Source organism: Pelophylax lessonae, assembly GCF_965119305.1.
Source record: "Pelophylax lessonae genome assembly, chromosome: 4".
NCBI classification, from domain to species: Eukaryota; Metazoa; Chordata; class Amphibia; order Anura; family Ranidae; genus Pelophylax; species Pelophylax lessonae.
In genome coordinates, this window is record NC_138771.1 from 288,472,800 (window position 1) to 288,491,518 (window position 18,719).

At 40.8% G+C, this 18,719-nt stretch overlaps 1 protein-coding gene across 1 annotated transcript in view; it reads left to right on the top strand.

Moving 5' to 3' along the window:
* The window catches only part of LOC309552612 (uncharacterized protein), a gene marked incomplete at both ends in the record, with an annotated part of 398,170 nt that overhangs the window by 98,762 nt on the left and 280,689 nt on the right, over positions 1-18,719 (top strand). Inside the window, one exon of the mRNA XM_082253553.1 lies at positions 12,704-12,814. Coding sequence (XP_082109679.1) covers positions 12,704-12,814 — 111 coding nt within the window. The remainder of the gene's footprint in view (positions 1-12,703; positions 12,815-18,719) is intronic.

An 18,719-nucleotide genomic window follows, 5' to 3' on the forward strand; every position in this document is an offset into this window, starting at 1 on the left:
ATTTCCCTCCAATCACCCTACCAAAGTCCCACCCTGCCCCACCCCTCAACTTACCAATAAGGTAAGAGCATTTACTTTTGAAAGAAAAGATAATAACGCTGCACTAACTTCAACCTAATCCTGCAAAGCCCGTCATGTCAGCCTTCCACTTATGCTGCACACACATCTCCTGGCCTAATACAGGTTCCCAGGGTATTTCAGAAATAGTGCACTGACACTTAGCAGATGACAGGAAACAAGAATATTGTGGGTTAATGACGGCTTGAGCCTACTGTTAAGTTGTTTTACTATGAAGTAGCATCTACAAAGGGGCAGAGCTGCTGCTAGTGATAGCTTGAAAACTTAGCAAATATGCCTCCTAAGAGAGATCTTATTGAATGCCAGGGCTTATCTGATTTTTTTTTTGTCTTCACAAACAAGGCAAATTTTAAAGATCATTTTCTGAACAGTTTACAGAATTTTTTTTCCAGCTTTGGAAATCTCTTTTTTAAGCAGTGTTAAACCTAAAACCAAACATTTATTATATTGCAGCTTACCAATTCTTAGATGTGATGGCTGTATAAGTTTTCTTTTTTAGGTTTTCTTTCTTCTATTTTCATCTGATAATCCAGGCAGCAAGTCTGTTGTTTTCCACAGCTCAAATTCTCAAGAAAAATGTATTAGTTTACATGGAGGAAACAAACCACTTAACACTGGTAGGGGTGATTAGAATTATCATCTTTTATTTATTCATGCAAAACCGTTATCTCAAAAGGAAATAAAAACTGTTTGCTGTAACTGATTAAAGTGTAAACTGGAGTTTGGCTTCAATTTTTTAGTGGTTCTACATTTGCTAATACATTCAATACCCCCTCCCCCCAGACTGACAATGATGCTGTATGCTGTGCCTCCTCTTCTCATTCCTCCAGAGTTGGGTCTCCCTAATACTGGAGATGTTTTACTAGCAAGTTCACCAGACGAAAACAGAGGAAAAAGCCAAAGAAAAGGAAACATGCAGCCATCAACTTATCACCATCCCTGCGCTACTGAAATTCGAATGAAAAAGCCAGTTCCTGTTTTTTCTGGATGAATTTTATTTTTTATTATATTTACTCATTTAAGTAGCAGCAATTTGTGTTATTCTGTCAGGTTTGTGTTACCTGTATTTCCTAAAGCGCAGTGGATTACAACATTGTCTATTAATTTAGTACAAGTAGTGATATTTATATATTTAATTTTTCCTCTGTAATATAATTGCAGTTGCCTGCCAGTGAGTGTCAGGCCCACAGACTGTACTGTGCCCACTGCCCACCACTCATATAGGGTGGCACAGCACCTTGCAGATAAAAAATGAATTTAATTTTACCTCTGTAATATAATTGCAGTTGCCTGCCAGTGAGTGTCAGACCCACAGACTGCACTGTGCCCACTGCCCACCACTCATATAGGGTGGCACAGCACCTTGCAGATAAAAAATGAATTTAATTTTACCTCTGTAATATAATTGCAGTTGACTGCCAGTGAGTGTCAGGCCCACAGACTGTACTGTGCCAACTGCCCACCACTCATATAGGGTGGCACAGCACCTTGCAGATAAAAAATTAATTTAACTTTTCCTCTGTAATATAATGAAAATGCAGGGCTGGTTAAAATAACTGCCATGCATGTATGGGGCCATGGCAGGACAACAACAAAGGTATATGGTGATTGGCCAGTTAAGCACAGTGTGCTGATAGGTCAGTTAAATAAATGAAAACAATTGGACCGTTGGTTTAACCTTTTAAAGGATTGGTCAAGAATTACAATTTTGAAACCTTAAATCTCAAACAGTTCCCTATAAAAGAACAAAGAAAATACGTTAGCAGCATTAGTTAGCAGGAGCAGACCGAGACTTTGTCCCTCCCACCCGTCCCCTATGGCAAATTCTCTTTGTGTTTTGATTATTTTCTGTGTGACAACTTCGTTGTTGAGGTTGTTTTTTAATTATATATTAATATTTATGGGTAACTTGGGCTTCATGGCTAAGTTACATAAGTGAGTAAAGATGTGTGTTATGGGTTTAGTTCGAGCTCTATGGCTGGACTAGTTGTAAATAAATTGTTTGTGAAGTTATAATAAAGGCCTCGGCCATTTTACCAATACAGGTCTGCGAATCCTAGTACATTTATCTATAATTTAGATTAATAAAAGTTAAATTGTGGTTGTTCCTCCTATGGCACCATTGCAGTTGCCTGCCAGTGAGTGTCAGGTCAACAGACCGTACTGTGCCCACTGCCCACCACTCATATAGGGTGGCACAGCACCTTGCAGATAAAAAATGAATTAAATTTTTACTCTGTAATATAATTGCAGTTGCCTGCCAGTGAGTGTCAGGCCCACAGACTGTACTGTGCCCACTGCAAATGGACTGTTTGCAGTCGTTTGCGGTGCATTAAACGGGGAGTTTGGTCTGTCAGAGTTTGGTCTGTCACTGTGAAGCGGACATAACCCTTACACTACCTGATCGACACAACATCATACCTGATCGTATTCACACACTGGATGTTTTAAAGCACGTTATTCCAAACAATTTAGGAATGTTAGGTGATTTATGCCCTTTATGGATTAAAACCCGACTCTGCGTCAACTACGTAATTTTCCATGGGAGTTTTGCCATGGATCCCCCTCCGGCATGCCACAGTCCAGGTGTTAGTCCCCTTGAAACAACTTTTCCATCACTTTTGTGGCCAGAAAGAGTCCCTGTAGGTTTTAAAATTTGCCTGCCTATTGAAGACTATGGCGGTTCGCCCGCTTCGCCCGTTCGCGAACATTTGCGGAAGTTCGCGTTCGCCGTTTGCGAACATAAAATTTTATGATCGCGACATCCCTAGCCATCACATCTAATGATTGGTACGCTGCAGTATATTACATTTTTGGTTTTGGGTTTAATACCACTTTAAGCAATGGTGACTTAGCTAGTGCTGGTGCAGGTGTGAGCTTTTGTGCCTGTTTAAACTTAGGCACAATAAAGGTCTATGTAAAGGCGTTGTTTAAAAAATGTTTTTGATAAAGTAGGGAATGGTTAGAACCTTTGTCATGTTTATGGATTTATCCCTCTATTTTATAGATCTCACAAGAGCAAAAGATGAGTGAAAAGACTCCAGTGGGAACATATATTTCTTTAAAGCAATGTAAACCTTTCTACCTGTAATACAATATATGCCTAAAAACAAACAAAAGGCAAGCAGGCACCAGCAAATGATAATCATCCAGGTATCCATTTATCTGAATTAGGGCTTCTATATCCTGTTTCAGGGCCTTCTCCACTCTGTGGGCAAACAGCTCCAGATCAGCCTTAGTGGGGAGGGATAGTATGTGGGATCGCAGGTCCCTATCATCCAGGACTTCTCCCATATCAGATTGTCGGTCCTGGCTGTCTGAGCAAGAGGGTGAGGTGGGGGGAAGAAGCAATGGTAGAGGGATTTGTGGAGAGAGAATCGGAGATGCTGCATGTGCAGCACAAGGATGCTCACCCAGCATCATCTTGGATGGTCCTGGAGAGCCCTGGCGGGTTTCTGTAAAGTACGCATCCAGGGATCAAGAGCGGCTCCGTGGGGTCCGCTGTGGCTGTGGGGACATCTGTTGATTGGGGGGCATATTTGTGGAGCATGGTCTCCAAGGACAGCTGCTGTAGATGCTGAAAAGAGAGCGGGTCTCACAGAGCTCTTCAGGCACACATCCTCACATGTTCATGCCACAGACCCCCCCCCTCCCAGATTTAGTACATTCATTTTCGCAACCCCACCAGTAACTGAATTTTTTCCTCTAAATTCCACAGAATTTTGTTGGGAACATCATTTAGAGAACTAAACGGGCTGCATTTTTAAAATTAATTTGTACATGTTTTTTGTAATTATCTTTACTTTGTAATGCATAAATCTTTTTCACGTAATAGATTAACACTTGTATTATATATTTTATGAAAAACATTTTAAAACATCACAAAGTTTATCTGCTTTTGAAATTATTTAACTATTATTTTAAATGTATTATTGTCCTTCTTTAAGCAACGATGATACATTTGACTGATTGATTTATTTGATTGATTAATTTGAAATTTAACCACTTGCCGACCGCTCACATGGAGACTACTGCGGCAGAGTGGCTCTCCTGGGTCCAGCGACGTAGACCTACGTCGCTGGATTTTGCCCCCTCTCGGCTCCGGAGGCTCGCTCCCGCTGTATTCGGACACAGCGGAAGTTGGGCCAGGGGAGCAGAGGTGGTGATCACTGCCGCTCTTCCCCCGAACGTCAGGGGCAGAGAGAGGAAATTTGCCTACTTGTGTAAACACAAGCAGGCGGATCTCCTCTTTGACAGGCAGGGACAGATTACAGGATTCAGCCTAGCTGTACCTGCGATCTGTGTCTGTGTGACACAATCCCCTCCCCCCACACATGTAAGCATGAGGCACACATTTAACCCCTTGATCACCAACAGTGTTAACCCCTTCCCTGCCAGTGTCATTATTACAGTAACAGTGCTTATTTATAGCACTGATTACTGTAGTAATGTCACTGGTCCCCCCAAAAGTGTCAAAAATGTCAGTTAGGGGTCCGATCTGTCCACCGCAATGTCGCAGTCCCGCAAAAAAAAATCACAGATTGCTGCCATTACTAGTAAAAAAAAAATAAACAATAAAAATGACAAATCTTTCCCGTAGTTAGTAAACACAATAACTTTTGCACAAACCAATCAAAATACGCTTATTGTGATTTTTTCTACCAAAAATATGTAGCAGAAAACAAATTGCCCTAAAATGTTAAAACATTTTGATTTATACATTTTTTTTGGGGAATGTTATATATCAGAATGTGAAAAAATTGACATTTTCTACTTTGACAGTTAAAAATATCCAATATATTCAATTTGTGTCATATATTTAGGCCAAAATGTATTTAGCTACATGTCTTTGACAAAATTCTCAATGAGCGTATTTTTAACCACTTTAAGACCGGAAGATTTTACCCCATTCCTGACTAGGCTATATTTTACGATTCGGCAATGCGTTATATTAACGGACAATTGCGTGGTCGTGTGACGCTGTACCCAAATTAAATTTATGTCCTTTTTTTCCCCCACAAATAGAGCTTTCTTTTGGTGGTATTTGATCACCTGTGCGATTTTTTAATTTTGGAAAAAAAGAGCGACAATTTAGAAAAAAAAAATATATTTTTTGCAAAATTTTCGCTCTTTTTTTATTATTATCGCAAAAAATGAAAAGCGATCAAATACCACCAAAAGAAAGCTCTGTTTGTGGGAAAAAAAAGGACGTCAATTTCCTTTGGGTACAGCGTTGCATGACCGCGCAATTGTTAGTTAAAGTTGCGCAGTGCCAAGTTGCAAAAAGTGGCCTGGTCATTAAGCAGGAAAATCCTCCGATCCTAAAGTGGTTAATATTTGATAAATAATTTAATTATTTGATATTTAAGTACGCAGTTATATTGTTTATTTTTTTAAAGACCAAATGATTACTGTATAGACCCATATCTGATTCAAAGAGGATCTTTTAATACTCATAACTGCATGCACATTCATGAACAGATTAACTTTTGACGGGAGCTCTGGTTTTTCCGTAACCTCATTTTGACGCATTAAGACATATTTAAATCATGTTCTCCTTGTGAAAAATAAAAATGTTAAGCTTGCAACGCACAAATCCATTTTGCATGATTTAATAATTTGATTTTTCTGTCATTTGGAAGTATTTTGCTTTGTTCCTTGTATGTGTACACTTTTCTTTTGCCTTTTCTCAGATTATTAATATGTTTTTTTTTCTTCTTTAGATCATATTGTTTAGATATAACTATTTGGGCCTTTACAAAACCTATATGTTGTCCTGATATGACTTGGATATCACAATAATTGCCAACACAATGTTGGTAATGAAAATATAATAGTTACTGTGACATCATATATGCGACTGTGAGATCATATTATTATTATATGTTCCATCACCTCCTGCTATTTGACAAGAATTCACAGAAAGATAACACTTTGATAACAGATGAAGAGCTGATTCATTGGCTGACTCTAGCAGCCATTGTTGAATCACATAACTGTAATCACAGTAAAGCCTAGTACACACTAGCCACACGCCAGTCGGCTGAACGAAAAAAATCAAAAGAGCTCAGGAGGAGCCACTGTACTAACTATCCAATGTCAGTACAGCAGTGTTAATTTTAGCAGCAAATTTCAATTTAGTTTTAGTCTTAGTCTTAGGACTAAAATGGCATTTTAGTTTTAGTCCTATTTTAGTCTTCTGCAAGTGTTTTAGTTTTAGTCGTATTTAGTCGACTAAAACTCCAGTATATTTTAGTCGACTAAAACGCCCTACATTTTAGTCGACTAAAACTCATTTTAGTCATCTATAATCAAATGGGTGTAGTTCAATTGTAATTTGTAATGCATTATTTAAGCATTTCTCTACAATTTCCAAACTCATTATATACTACTGCTGGTCCTGGAGTGAAAAATCTAATATGTTATTATTTATGCTTTGAGCATGCACCAGTGTTAATTTTTGGCAGCAAATTTCGATTTAGTTTTAGTTATAGTCTTTTGACTAAAATGCCATTTTAGTTTTAGTCGTATTTTAGTCTTAAGACTAAAATGCCATTTTAGTTTTAGTCGTATTTTAGTCATCTGAATTGTGTTAGTCGACGAAAACATTTTAGTCGGTTTTAGTTGACGAAATTAACACTGCAGTACAGCAACATCCCACGCTGAGCTATTGTTTTCTGAAAGGGGGACAGCCGCCCTACCAGAACACACTGGTCAGAGCTCTCAGCCACTGGCTAAGAGTGCTGATCGGATGCCGATCGGCAGACCTCTTTCGGTCATGACCCTTTAACAGAAGCTGGTCGGCTTCTGTCGGACCAGCTGCCATACACACAAATCAATTATTGGTCGGTTTCTATTGAACCGGCTAATGCCGCCCAATATTCAGCCCATATGTACTGTCTTTAATAAGCATGTTGAGGGCTCTAATCAGTACAGAGAGGCTAAATATCATAACCACTGCAAAAATACTGGTGTATTATAGAACAATAAGCTAAGCCTGGGAGTTGCTGGGAAGATAAAAAAATCATCCAAGTGTTGATTCATTTAAAGATGTGAGAAATGATTTAGAAAATATTAGCATGGGAAACCTTTGTAAACCCCATTATTTTTCATATATATGATATGCATACATTATACAATTTTATTACAATTTTCTGTACAATTTTCTTTAGATTTACCTTCAACTATATAGTACAAAGGCCTGCCTTAAAGGGATACAGTTGAAAGTGTTGTTTAGTTTTGACCTCTTATTATATGGTTTTAGGTAAATCTAACAGACAATTGAACATGTATGGCCAGCCTAAGAGGAAGTTTTAATTCTACCTTATAAAGAAAAGAAAACTTAATCATACAGTTAGAGGTTTTTTTTAGTTTTCCACTAGAGATTTGCTTTGCTTGTCACCAAGGGAACAATGCAACTCCGTGATCGAAACCATTTTGCACTCAATACTTTGAACATAAATTATCTTTCTGGCAAGAAGTCCCATGAGTCCTGTAAACTGAAGTCACAGAACAGTATACACTTTGTAAAATGCTGTGCGTGCCTCATAATTCTTTTCTAACTTTGTAGGCTCAGTCATCACACATGCAGCATATTAGCCATTACATTTTTAGGAATTGCATGGAGTGATACATTATTGTAGAAGCCCATAAAATTCACCACAAATGTAACATTAATGAATACATAAAGTGTGGGAAAATATATTCACATCCATAATGCAAAATGTTATAGTATTTTATTTTACTATTTCCTAATCTCAAGCATACTGGGTAAGCTGCTAGAAGCTGGCATAAGAAATCACATGGAGGATAATATTAAGGGATCTGACGTGAGGCTATGACTTTCAAATTGCCTTCATGATCCTTTAGTAGGTCATAACACTTGTTAGTAAAAGAATAGTTAGAATCTGTGCTATCATTCAGAAAATAGCATTTATATTTACATACAAATGCTAACCCAGGATACTTTCTAAAGAAAGCTCTTCCTTATCTCATGAAACCCCTCATCCTTGACTGATTTGAATGGCGCAGTACTATCACCTTGTGCTTGGTGAAGCTACAAAATGCTGCTCAATGTACCCTGCACTGATAACTAAATTGATACTGTCTACATGCACACGTGAGGGATCTTGTAAGGAGGGTGCTGATTGACAGCATGCTAGTCAGGAAAAATCTGACAACACCAGAAGACAATTTAGGCACAACTAGAAAAAGGTATATTAAAAAGGTGGGTGATGCAAATTAAAAAGTGTTTTTATTACCATTTAGACTGTCACAGAGATTGAGGATGATATCCTGAAACTAGCAACTCAACGCAACCATTCATAATGTACCTTTCTTTTGTTTGGTAGGTCAATAGGATGAACGATTATGACTTATTTCTAGGTTGCTACTTTTTCCAATAGTGTACACATTGATATTTGCCTAGTGAATAAAACCTTTGATGGACATTTATGGAAAAATCTGACACCAAAACTGAAAAGGGGGAGGAAAGTTTTTTTCCTTTAGTGAGATGGGTATAATGGGAGCCTTTCCAGGATAAAAAGCATCAATGTCTTCTTTCTTTGCAGAATGCAGTTGCTGGATTTTATCTACAGATTATATTTAAATGTCATGATCTGTGTTTTGAAATGTATCACCGTACAGGAAGATACATTTTACCTCTTGTAGAACTATATGTTTGTGTGTGCTAGTGAAACATGGCAGTGATTTTATATTCTGAGAATTGTAGGTTAAAAGATGCCATGATATAATGGAACCTGTAGGTGAAAAGATACCATGACATACAAGGCTTTTAGGAGGAAAAGGTACCATGACTATTGGGAACTTGAAGGTGAAAAGGTGCCAATACATACTGGGGCTTGTAAGTTAAAAGGTGTCATGACATACTGGAACTTGTAAGTGAAAAGGTGCCATGGTATACTGGGATTTGTAGATGAAAAGGGGCCGTGTCATATTGGAACTTGTGGGTGAAAATGTAATATAACATATAGGGGTTGTAGATGAAAAGGTGACATGACATACTGGCGTTTGTAGTTAAAAAGATGCCATACAATATTGGAACATATGGGTGAAAAAGGTGCCATCACATACTGGGGCTTGTAGGTGAAAAGGTGACATAACATACTGGGGCTTGTAGGTGAACAGGTAACATAACATACTGGGGCTTGTAGGTGAAAAGGTGACATAACATACTGGGTCTTGTAGGTGAAAAGGTGATATGACATACTGGGGCTTGTAGGTGTAAAGGTGACATAACATACTGGGGCTTTTAGGTGAAAAGGTGACATAACATACTGGGGCTTGTAGGTGTAAAGGTGACATAACATACTGGGGCTTGTAGGTGTAAAGGTGACATAACATACTGGGGCTTGTAGGTGAAAAGGTGACATAACATACTGGGGCTTGTAGGTGTAAAGGTGACATAACATAGTGGGGCTTGTAGGTGTAAAGGTGACATAACATACTGGGGCTTGTAGGTAAATAGGTGATATGACATACTGGGGCTTGTAGGTGTAAAGGTGACATAACATACTGGGGCTTGTAGGTGAAAAGGTGACATAACATACTGGGGCTTGTAGGTGAAAAGGTGACATAACATACTGGGGCTTGTAGGTAAAAAGGTGACATAACATACTGAGGCTTGTAGGTGAAAAGGTGACATAACATACTGGGGCTTGTTGGTGAAAAGGTGACATAACATACTGAGGCTTGTAGGTGAAAAGGTGATATGACATACTGAGGCTTGTAGGTAAAAAGGTGACATAACATACTGGGGCTTGTATGTGAAAAGGTGACATAACATACTGGGACTTGTAGTTGAAAAGGTGCCATGACATATTGGAACTTGTAGGTCAAAAGTGACATGGCATATTAGTGTTTTTAGGGGAAAAGGTGGTATGACATGCTGGAACCGGGGACTTATAGGTGAAATAATGACATGGCACACTGAGAATTGTATGTGTTTAAAAATACGATCATGGCATTACCTCCACTCAGCCTGTCTGCTAGTGAGAAAGGATTGTTAGGGTTGCTGCACCCAAAAATAGTATTCTTCATTTCTTCCTGTCAGAAATTTGAACTTTTCAATTTTCCGCTTTGCTCCGATTACCAGTGACAATAGTGTGGTATAGACCGATAAATACATCTGTTTGTAGCTGTCAATCCCTTGCTAAGGACCTCACAAGTCAAGTGTAAGAATATGTCTGTCTGGGTGACAATATAACTAACTAGCTGCTATTATTTAACTCTGATTATTTCCCCAACAGTCCTGGGTAAATAGACAAAATGAACTACCGCATGAATGAATAATAATAATCAAAAACATCAAAAAAATAAATAGTAGAAATTTAAACTAGATACTGCCTTCATACCTTTGCATTTTTTATTAAAGTAGTATTAAACCCAAAGCCAAAACTTTATTATTTTGCAGCTTACTAGTCATTAAATGTGGTGACTGCATCTGTTTTCCTTTTTTTTAGTTTTTTCCCCATTGCGTTATTCTGGTGATGTGGTCAGTAACACACCCCTCTATTAGAATACCTCTAATCTAGATAAAGGAGCATGGGCGGGGGGAAAGCAGCATTGTCAGTCTGGGGGAAGGGGAGTGTTAGCTGTATTAACAGATTTAGATACACTAACAAATTGAAGCCAAAATCGAACTAATACTTTAAAATCAGTTACAGCTACTGTTCTGTTCTATTTAAGATAAAGGTTTTACATGAATAAATTAAAGCTGATCATTGTACACACCCCTGTCAGTGTTAAATGGTTTGTCTCATCCCTGAAACCTAATACATTTAGAAGAGAGATTGTTCTTTTGAAAAATGACAGACTTACTGACCAGTTTACCAAGTGAAAATTGAAGCCTACGAAAGAAAATGAATTCAGTCCATATGTCTATGAATTGGTAAGCTGCAATATAATAAATGCGTTTGGGGGTTAATACTGCTTTAATACAAATATCTAATTAGTTGTACTTATTAAAAAACATGTTAGCAAATCCCATTAAAAATCCCTGTACTCCACAAAAATATTGGTTACAGTTATTTATATAGCACCAACGATTTATGCAGCACATTTACATATTGCACCTCCCATACATACATACAAAGCACCAAAAATGTATGTAGTGCTTTACATTGTGTACTTTCACATCAGTTCCTGCCCTCAAGGAGCTTACTATCTAAGGTCCCTAACTCACATGCATATACAGTATACAGTGTAGACAGGAGCCAATTAACCTATCAACATGTCAGGTGCATGGCAGGAAACCATAAAAATGTACAAACTCCATGCAGTTAGTGTTCCAGTGCTAACCACTAAAGCCCCGTACACACGATCAGATTCATCTCTGAGCATGCCTAGTCTTGCTCTTAAGATTTTTTTCCGTCGAAATCTGTACTAATAAAACGAAAATCAGACGTTGTATTACGGACGACAAAAATTTTATAGCCTGCACATCAGGATTTTGTCAGCTGAAAAGTCGGAGTCGGCTGTGGAAAGCACCATACTAACAATCCGAAAATCAACAGATCGGTCGTCGGATGATTTTTACCTACAGATTTTCTTACGGGCCTTAAGCCATGAAGCCACTGTGGGCATCAATACTATTTCTGGATGCAGCAACCTTGACAGATCTTTATCACTACCTGTCAGAATGAGTGTAAATAATCCCCATGTACAAACTATATGTAGCATGTATTGCCCCAATGGTCTGTATCTCTTGCCACATCCCGTACACAGTTATTCAAGTATTCTTCTCAAGTTGCGGAGCATCTCCAAGGGTCCAGGAGGGTGGGTATTGAAAGGACCTCAGCCATGGGTATCTGGACTCTTGTTGTCTTCTACTCATGGAGTCCCTGTGCTTTAATGTTATTTGCTCAATTTGCAAGGCCATCCCTGATTTTTTTTTTACAACTGATTGCCTATACTTTTTATTCTTGTAAAGAAGACCTTTATTTTTGATCCTAATATGTATACAAAAATGTATTTCCAATAGGAGAAAAGTGTTCTGGGTAATTGTCTTTTAAAAGCAGGGTGTCAAAATAACTCACTGATATAATATTTTCAGTGGGTATTTATCGTAAAGTTTGTTTAGAATGCTGAACATATATATGCTGTATACAGTATATCTTAGAAGATGCTCATTTCAAAACCAAATACACCAAATGCACTTTTCAGGGAGAAAACTGATGACTTCAAGAAAAAAGATGTGATTATAGATCAAGAATGTATATTGGGGTCAAGGCAAAATTGATATTTCACAAATAGGTAAATGCTGATGCTCTGAATCGCTCTCTAGCTTTTTATTTATGTCTCTTGGGGTTTCAGAACTAAATTATCCTTGTTGGAGTTCCTGTATTTTCCTCTACTGCTATGGAATCTTACCATTCCTACAATGGCAGGATGAGTCTTACGTCTCCTGCTGCCTTATTGGTAATGTAAAATATGTAAGAAAAACATTAAAAGGAGCATTTAATATTCTGTTGTATTATTCATAACAGAAGGGCAAATGTTAGGACTTAACAATTTAAAAACTCCTACAAATAAAACTGGAAAAATTAGTCTATGACTTATTTTCCCCTTTACAGACACTATCTGATTTATTTCTGAATTTTTACAGCTACTGGATTTGTTGTGGAAGATAATATCACACGATCTTCAGTTCACATGGGAATGCTCAAGTCAGCTGCTGCACAATGATGACAAAGTTGTGTGCTCAGTTCCTTTTAAGGTAATCACTCTAAGCTATGCAATCTGTAAATCAGCATTCTGGAGGAATATACTGTACATATTTTTTTATAATATAGGGAGAGTTTTTAATTTTTTATTTTAAAGTGTGAAACCAGTTAATACAATTTGAAGCACACGTCATGAAGCCTAGTTCATTTGCATATTTGTAGCCATCAACAAGTTCTTTTCAGTTTATTATATTGAAACCTGTAATAGACTATTACTCCACATAGACAAGCAGATGCTTCTATGAGAAATACGGACAGGGAAACATCTAGCTGTTCTTGGACACAGTGCTTCATCTTAGTGCACATTGTGTGATTGGCCTGAAAACAGTTGTCAATGCTATTTATCGCTTCCTTTTTCGCTTTTTCATAAGGAAAGGATTCACGTGTTACAATTGATGGAAATCTCCTTGAGGAATAAGACTTACTTATGACATCAAAGAATATATCTGTATGCCTAGCGTATGCTCTAGTGATCTTATCCTTGCCTGAACACAAGTTCACAACTACAAAGTGAACCTAATGGGGAACTTGTGTCTCAGCTTCCCCATTAGGCTCCATCCACTATTAAAACAAAAGGGTTGGGAAAGGGCCATTAGTTGTTCAGAGAAGGGAGGAGGGGAATAAAGCGAACAACGGTCTCTCCTAATTCAACAAGTTTTATTGAATATCAAAAGTAGAAAACAGATCAAAAAATGCAGACTACACTAAAAAACAGGTCAAAAAAGAGCAATGTTGCCATATAAAAGCACACACCCAGGTCCACAGTCAAAGTACATATGTGTAGTGAAAAAGGGACATGCAGTGATACAAATACATATTGGGGATCAGGTAGTGGTGAATAATAGGAATAATAGTGTAGCACCACCCCCGCAGGAGCTGCTGATTAGATTATTGTGTCTACGTCCTGCCTAACAACCCACAGAATTGGCTCGAACCCTCCCTAGGCACAACTGACCCAGAATAGGACTGGAATACCAAATGGCTACACAGATTGGAATATAACACTTCAATAAATAATAATGACCTGTTACCTCTCTCCAGCTGCAGTCCTTCTGGGTAATACAAGGTGACCACACACAAGCTTGCTTTTAAACAGGAAAGTTATTTACTGTAAATCAAATAAACAGTTTTGATACAGTAAAATATGACTTTGTAAAAGGATATACTGATTAATTAATCAAAGATAAGATAAATACTGTGATATCACTCCTCAAGGGCACATTAATTGTTTCAGGAAATGTCTCAGAGCCTATAGGACCACCATCTTAATCACTATTATACTTTTGGAAATAAGGCTCAGCATTCAGTTAGACACAGTACCAGACAGTCAGACCTATCTGAGTCCGCTGTTTCTTCTCTATATCTTCGCTAGCAACGTTGGTGCACTCGCGATTTGTAATCCACATTGAGGATGGGTGATCAATAGAGAGAATGGCAGCAAACAGTTAGTAATCACCGCGGGGTGTCTGTGCAGGATTGGCGGTAAAACTTCTGTGAGAGATGTACTGGGCCACCTGGTATATTGCCTTCTACTACTCTAAGGCTAATCCTGACTAAAGTTACTTCTTTGATAGATAGAGTCAGTTTTTGGGCAGGTGCCCTCTCACCAACAGGACTGTCTCCCAGGAAGCCTCCGCTGCTGTCTCAGTCTCCGGCCTCTGTCACCAGCCGCGCTAGGTATTTGGGGTGGATGAGTCTGGTCTCTGTAGAACATCGATGGGACCTCCAGGAGGGATCCTCTACTGGAGATGAAACACTGCAACTTAGTCACTTAAGGCCCAGGAGTTTCGGCCTAGCATGCAGCATCAGCCCACAGCGCTGGCTTCCTGCTTGTCTCACTGTGTCTTTCCCAAGAGAGTGAGCCTGGCTCCTCCCTTCCTTTATAAAGCTTCCCCCAGAAGGCTGTGCGGTGAAGCAGTGCACCCTGGTACTCCAAGAGAATTATAGATGATGTAGAAAACCACAGAACAGCTGCAATGTGTCATTTTGGCCACTAGATGGAGCCGAGTTCCTTCCAAATGTCAAGCAGCAGTCTTTTACAACTTGTATAATGGAAGACCCCGCTACACACTCCCCCCACTTGAGAAACTTTGGTCCCCAAAGAGGACAACAGCATGTACTCCAGTGCATATGTTGGCAGTACACAAAAAAAAACATTAACATATGCATAACAGGGAATCATCTTCCTTTTCATAAGCAGAGTTCAAACTTAACAACTGCATATTACAACACAGGTTCGACATAGGAACCTCCCACCAATTGTCGGGGGAGGGAAGGTAATTCTGTTCACAGACCCCCGACACTTGGGTGGCTTGTACAGATGTGCCTGGGGGTGAGCTAGGGTTGTCCTCCACCAAATCTGCGGTAGAAGAACTAGGCTGATCAAGAGATCGTTTGGAAGTAAAGATAGCTTCTTCCGAGCATTCACCCAATTGGTCATAGGTCAGTCTCTTGGGTGGGTGAATGATTCTCCTTTCCCTCTGTTCTTTAAGAGGCACGATCTCAGAGGTACTAGGACCAGCCACTTCTGGGGATTCTTCAATGTCCTCCTCCTCATGTTCCAACACACAGGAATCTGATGTTTCAAGAGCGGTCAGTTCTTCTTCAGAGAAAGGTGCAACCTCCTCCTCAGGATCTTCATCATCAACTACTTCTTCTGGAAGCATGTGAAAAGGTATGAATTCGGGGGCTTCTGCCCGAAGGGTTCCTCTTTCAACCAATTCGGATGAAGACAGGGAGGCAGGTGTGGTTTCTGGTAACTGAGATGACCACATCCAGTCAGGTACCTCCTCTTCATCTTCCAGATCTTCAGATGGAGAATTTCCCTCCCTCACATCTGGGAGTGTCGACTGAGATCTGGTGACTGGTCTGGACAGGCGAGAGGTCGAAGGGGTCTCTGGCGAATCTACGACAGGAGGCATGCGAACTGCTTCAGAGAGAGGCAGTAAATGGTTCCTATGCCAAGTCTTCAATGGACCCACACTTCCTTCAGGCCGAATTTGATACACAGGGAGGTTTGGTAGTTGCTTGCAGATAACATAAGGTTGGGACTTCCAGCGGTCTGCCAACTTGTGTTTTCCCGGGACACCCAAGTTCCTCAACAATACCCTGTCCCCTGGTTGCAAGTATTGGATCCGAACGTTTAAGTCGAAATTCCTTTTATTCCTCAGTCCACGTTGATCAGATGTGGCCTGAGCTTTATCATAGGCCGATTTCAGACTCTTCCGCAGTCGGTTAACATATCCCTTGTGCAATGCTGAAGAGGAGTGATCGGGCGAGATGCCAAAGGCCAAATCCACTGGCAACCGATTCTCTCGTCCAAACATTAGACGATAAGGGGAATATCCAGTAGCATCACTGACAGTACTGTTGTAGGCATGCACAATGGCAGCTACATGTTTGCCCCAATGCTGTTTCTTCTCTGAGCTCAAAGTCCCCAACATGTCCAAAAGAGTCCTGTTAAATCGTTCCGGCTGGGCATCCCCTTATGGATGGTAGGGAGTAGTTCTAGTCTTTTGGATGCCTAACAGATCTAACAGTCTCTTGATCAGTCTGCTTTCAAAGTCTCTTCCCTGATCTGAATGGAGGCGTTGTGGTAACCCATAGTGTACAAAGAACTTTTCTACAAGAACTTTGGCTACTGTAGAGGCCTTCTGATCCCTTGTTAGGAATGCTTGGGCGTATCTGATAAAATGGTCTGTTACCACAAGGACATTCCCTTGGCCACTCAGATCAGGCTCTAGGCAAAGGAAATCAATGCACACCAGTTCCATGGGTCCCTGGCTTTGCAGATGGCCCATTGGGGCTGCTTGACGTGGCAGAGTCTTCCTTTGTATACATCGGACACAAGAATGACAGTATCCTTCAACTTCGGCCCTCATACAGGGCCAGTAGAACCTGTCTCTGACAAGCTGAAAAGTTCTTTCAGGTCCCAGATGGCCATGATTATCATGAAGAGCAGCCAGAACTCTCTCCCTGTATTTAGCTGGTAAGAACAGTTGCCACTTCTCCTCCAGATCTGCAGATGGGCCTCTTCGGTAGGCCACCCCTTCTCGGATCTGTAACCGGGTCCACTCTCTATGCAACAGACGGGCCCCCTGAGGAGAGTCGGTTAAAAGCAACTCAGGACGCTGGATCTCCAAGGCTTCCAAAAGAAGTTTTCCCAGAGGGTCTTCCAGCTGCTCCTTCCTCAAAGTCCCTTTTGGACAGCCGGGGTAAATCTTCCCCTTCAACCTGGGTCACCCTGCAATAGTATTTGGGTACTCAGACAGCCGAAACCCCAATCTCTTCGGCTCTTGATCCTCCTCTGGATCGAAGTTCAGTTCCCTGATATAGGGCACGCACCCCTTCTGGAGCCAAATGGGTCCATTCTTCATCAGGTTCGTGTGGTGCATGCAACCTTCTGGATAGGGCATCTGCATCCCTGTTCCTAAATTCCTGGCCGATACTTCAGGCTGAAGTTGAAGCTAGAGAGGGCAGCCAACCATCTGTGTCCTGTGGCATCCAGCTTGGCTGTAGTCAACAGATAGGTAAGGGGATTATTATCCGTCTTGACAATGAATTCAGCTCCGTACAGGTAATCTTTCAGTTTGTCAACCACTGCCCACTTTAAGGCCAAGAATTCAAGTTTGTGGGTAGGATAATTCCTTTCAGCAGGTAGTAGACTCCTGCTCACGTAGGCGACAGGTCGCAAGTGACCCTCATGTTCCTGGTAGAGTACCCCACCCAGCCCATCTCGGCTGGCATCGACATGCAGTTCATATGGTTTCATGGGGTCTGCATAGGCCAACGCAGGGGCAGTGGTTAGATTTTTTTTCAGCTGAATGAAAGCCCCTTCACATTCTTGGGTCCACTGATCCTGGATGGATTCCTTAGCCTTCCGGGGTCCCATGGTGGACTTCGCCGGCTTAACCAGTTCAGGAACGTCATCTTCCTCGTTCTTTAGTAGCTCATCGAGGGGTCGGGCAATCTTGGCGAACCCCTCCACAAACCTCCTGTAATAGGAGCAAAAGCCCAGGAACGACCGAAGTTCGGTCACATTTGTAGGTCTCGGCCAGGAGGCGACAGCATCCAGCTTGTCCGGGTCGGTGGCTACCCCTTCTGCAGACACGATGTGGCGGAGGATTGATAGAATGGACGGAGGATTGATAGAACTGACACTTCTCAGGAGAAAGCTTCAGGCCTTCTTCATGTAGTCTCTTCAGGACCTTTTCCAACCTCTCCTCGTGTTCTTCCAAAGTCCTGCCAAACACGATAACATCATCCAAGTATACCAGTACCTCTATCAAATTCATATCCCCAACGGTCCTTTCCATTAGCCTCTGGAAAGTAGCAGGGGCTCCTGACAACCCCTGAGGCATGCGATTGAACTCAAAGAACCCCACGGGGGTTATAAAGGCTGTCTTCTCCCAGTCTTCAGGGTGCATGGGGATCTGATAGTACCCACTCTTTAAGTCCATCACACTGAACCACTTCGCCCCTGACAGGCTCTGTAGGGAGTCTTCAATTCGAGGAGTGGTATACTGGTCTGGGATGGTCCTTCTGTTCAGTGTTCGGTAGTCGATACAAAGCCTCAAAGATCCGTTTTTCTTCCGGACTACCACTATCAGAGAAGCATATGGGCTCCTGGATTCTCGAATAACCCCAGTCTTCTTGAGTTCCGCCAGCTTCTGACGTAGATCTTCTAAGTCACCTAAGGGAACTCGCCGGACTCTTTCTCGGAAAGGTTTGTCCTCACTCAGGCGGATCTTATGAGTGGCACTCCTGGCGCATCCCACGTCAAACTCATCCCTAGAAAATATTCCTCGCCATTGAGAAAGTTGTGCCTTGGCCCTCTTCACCCATTCCAGTGGGAGGGCAGCGTTTCCAGAGCAGAGCTCTTCTATGACAACTTCACCC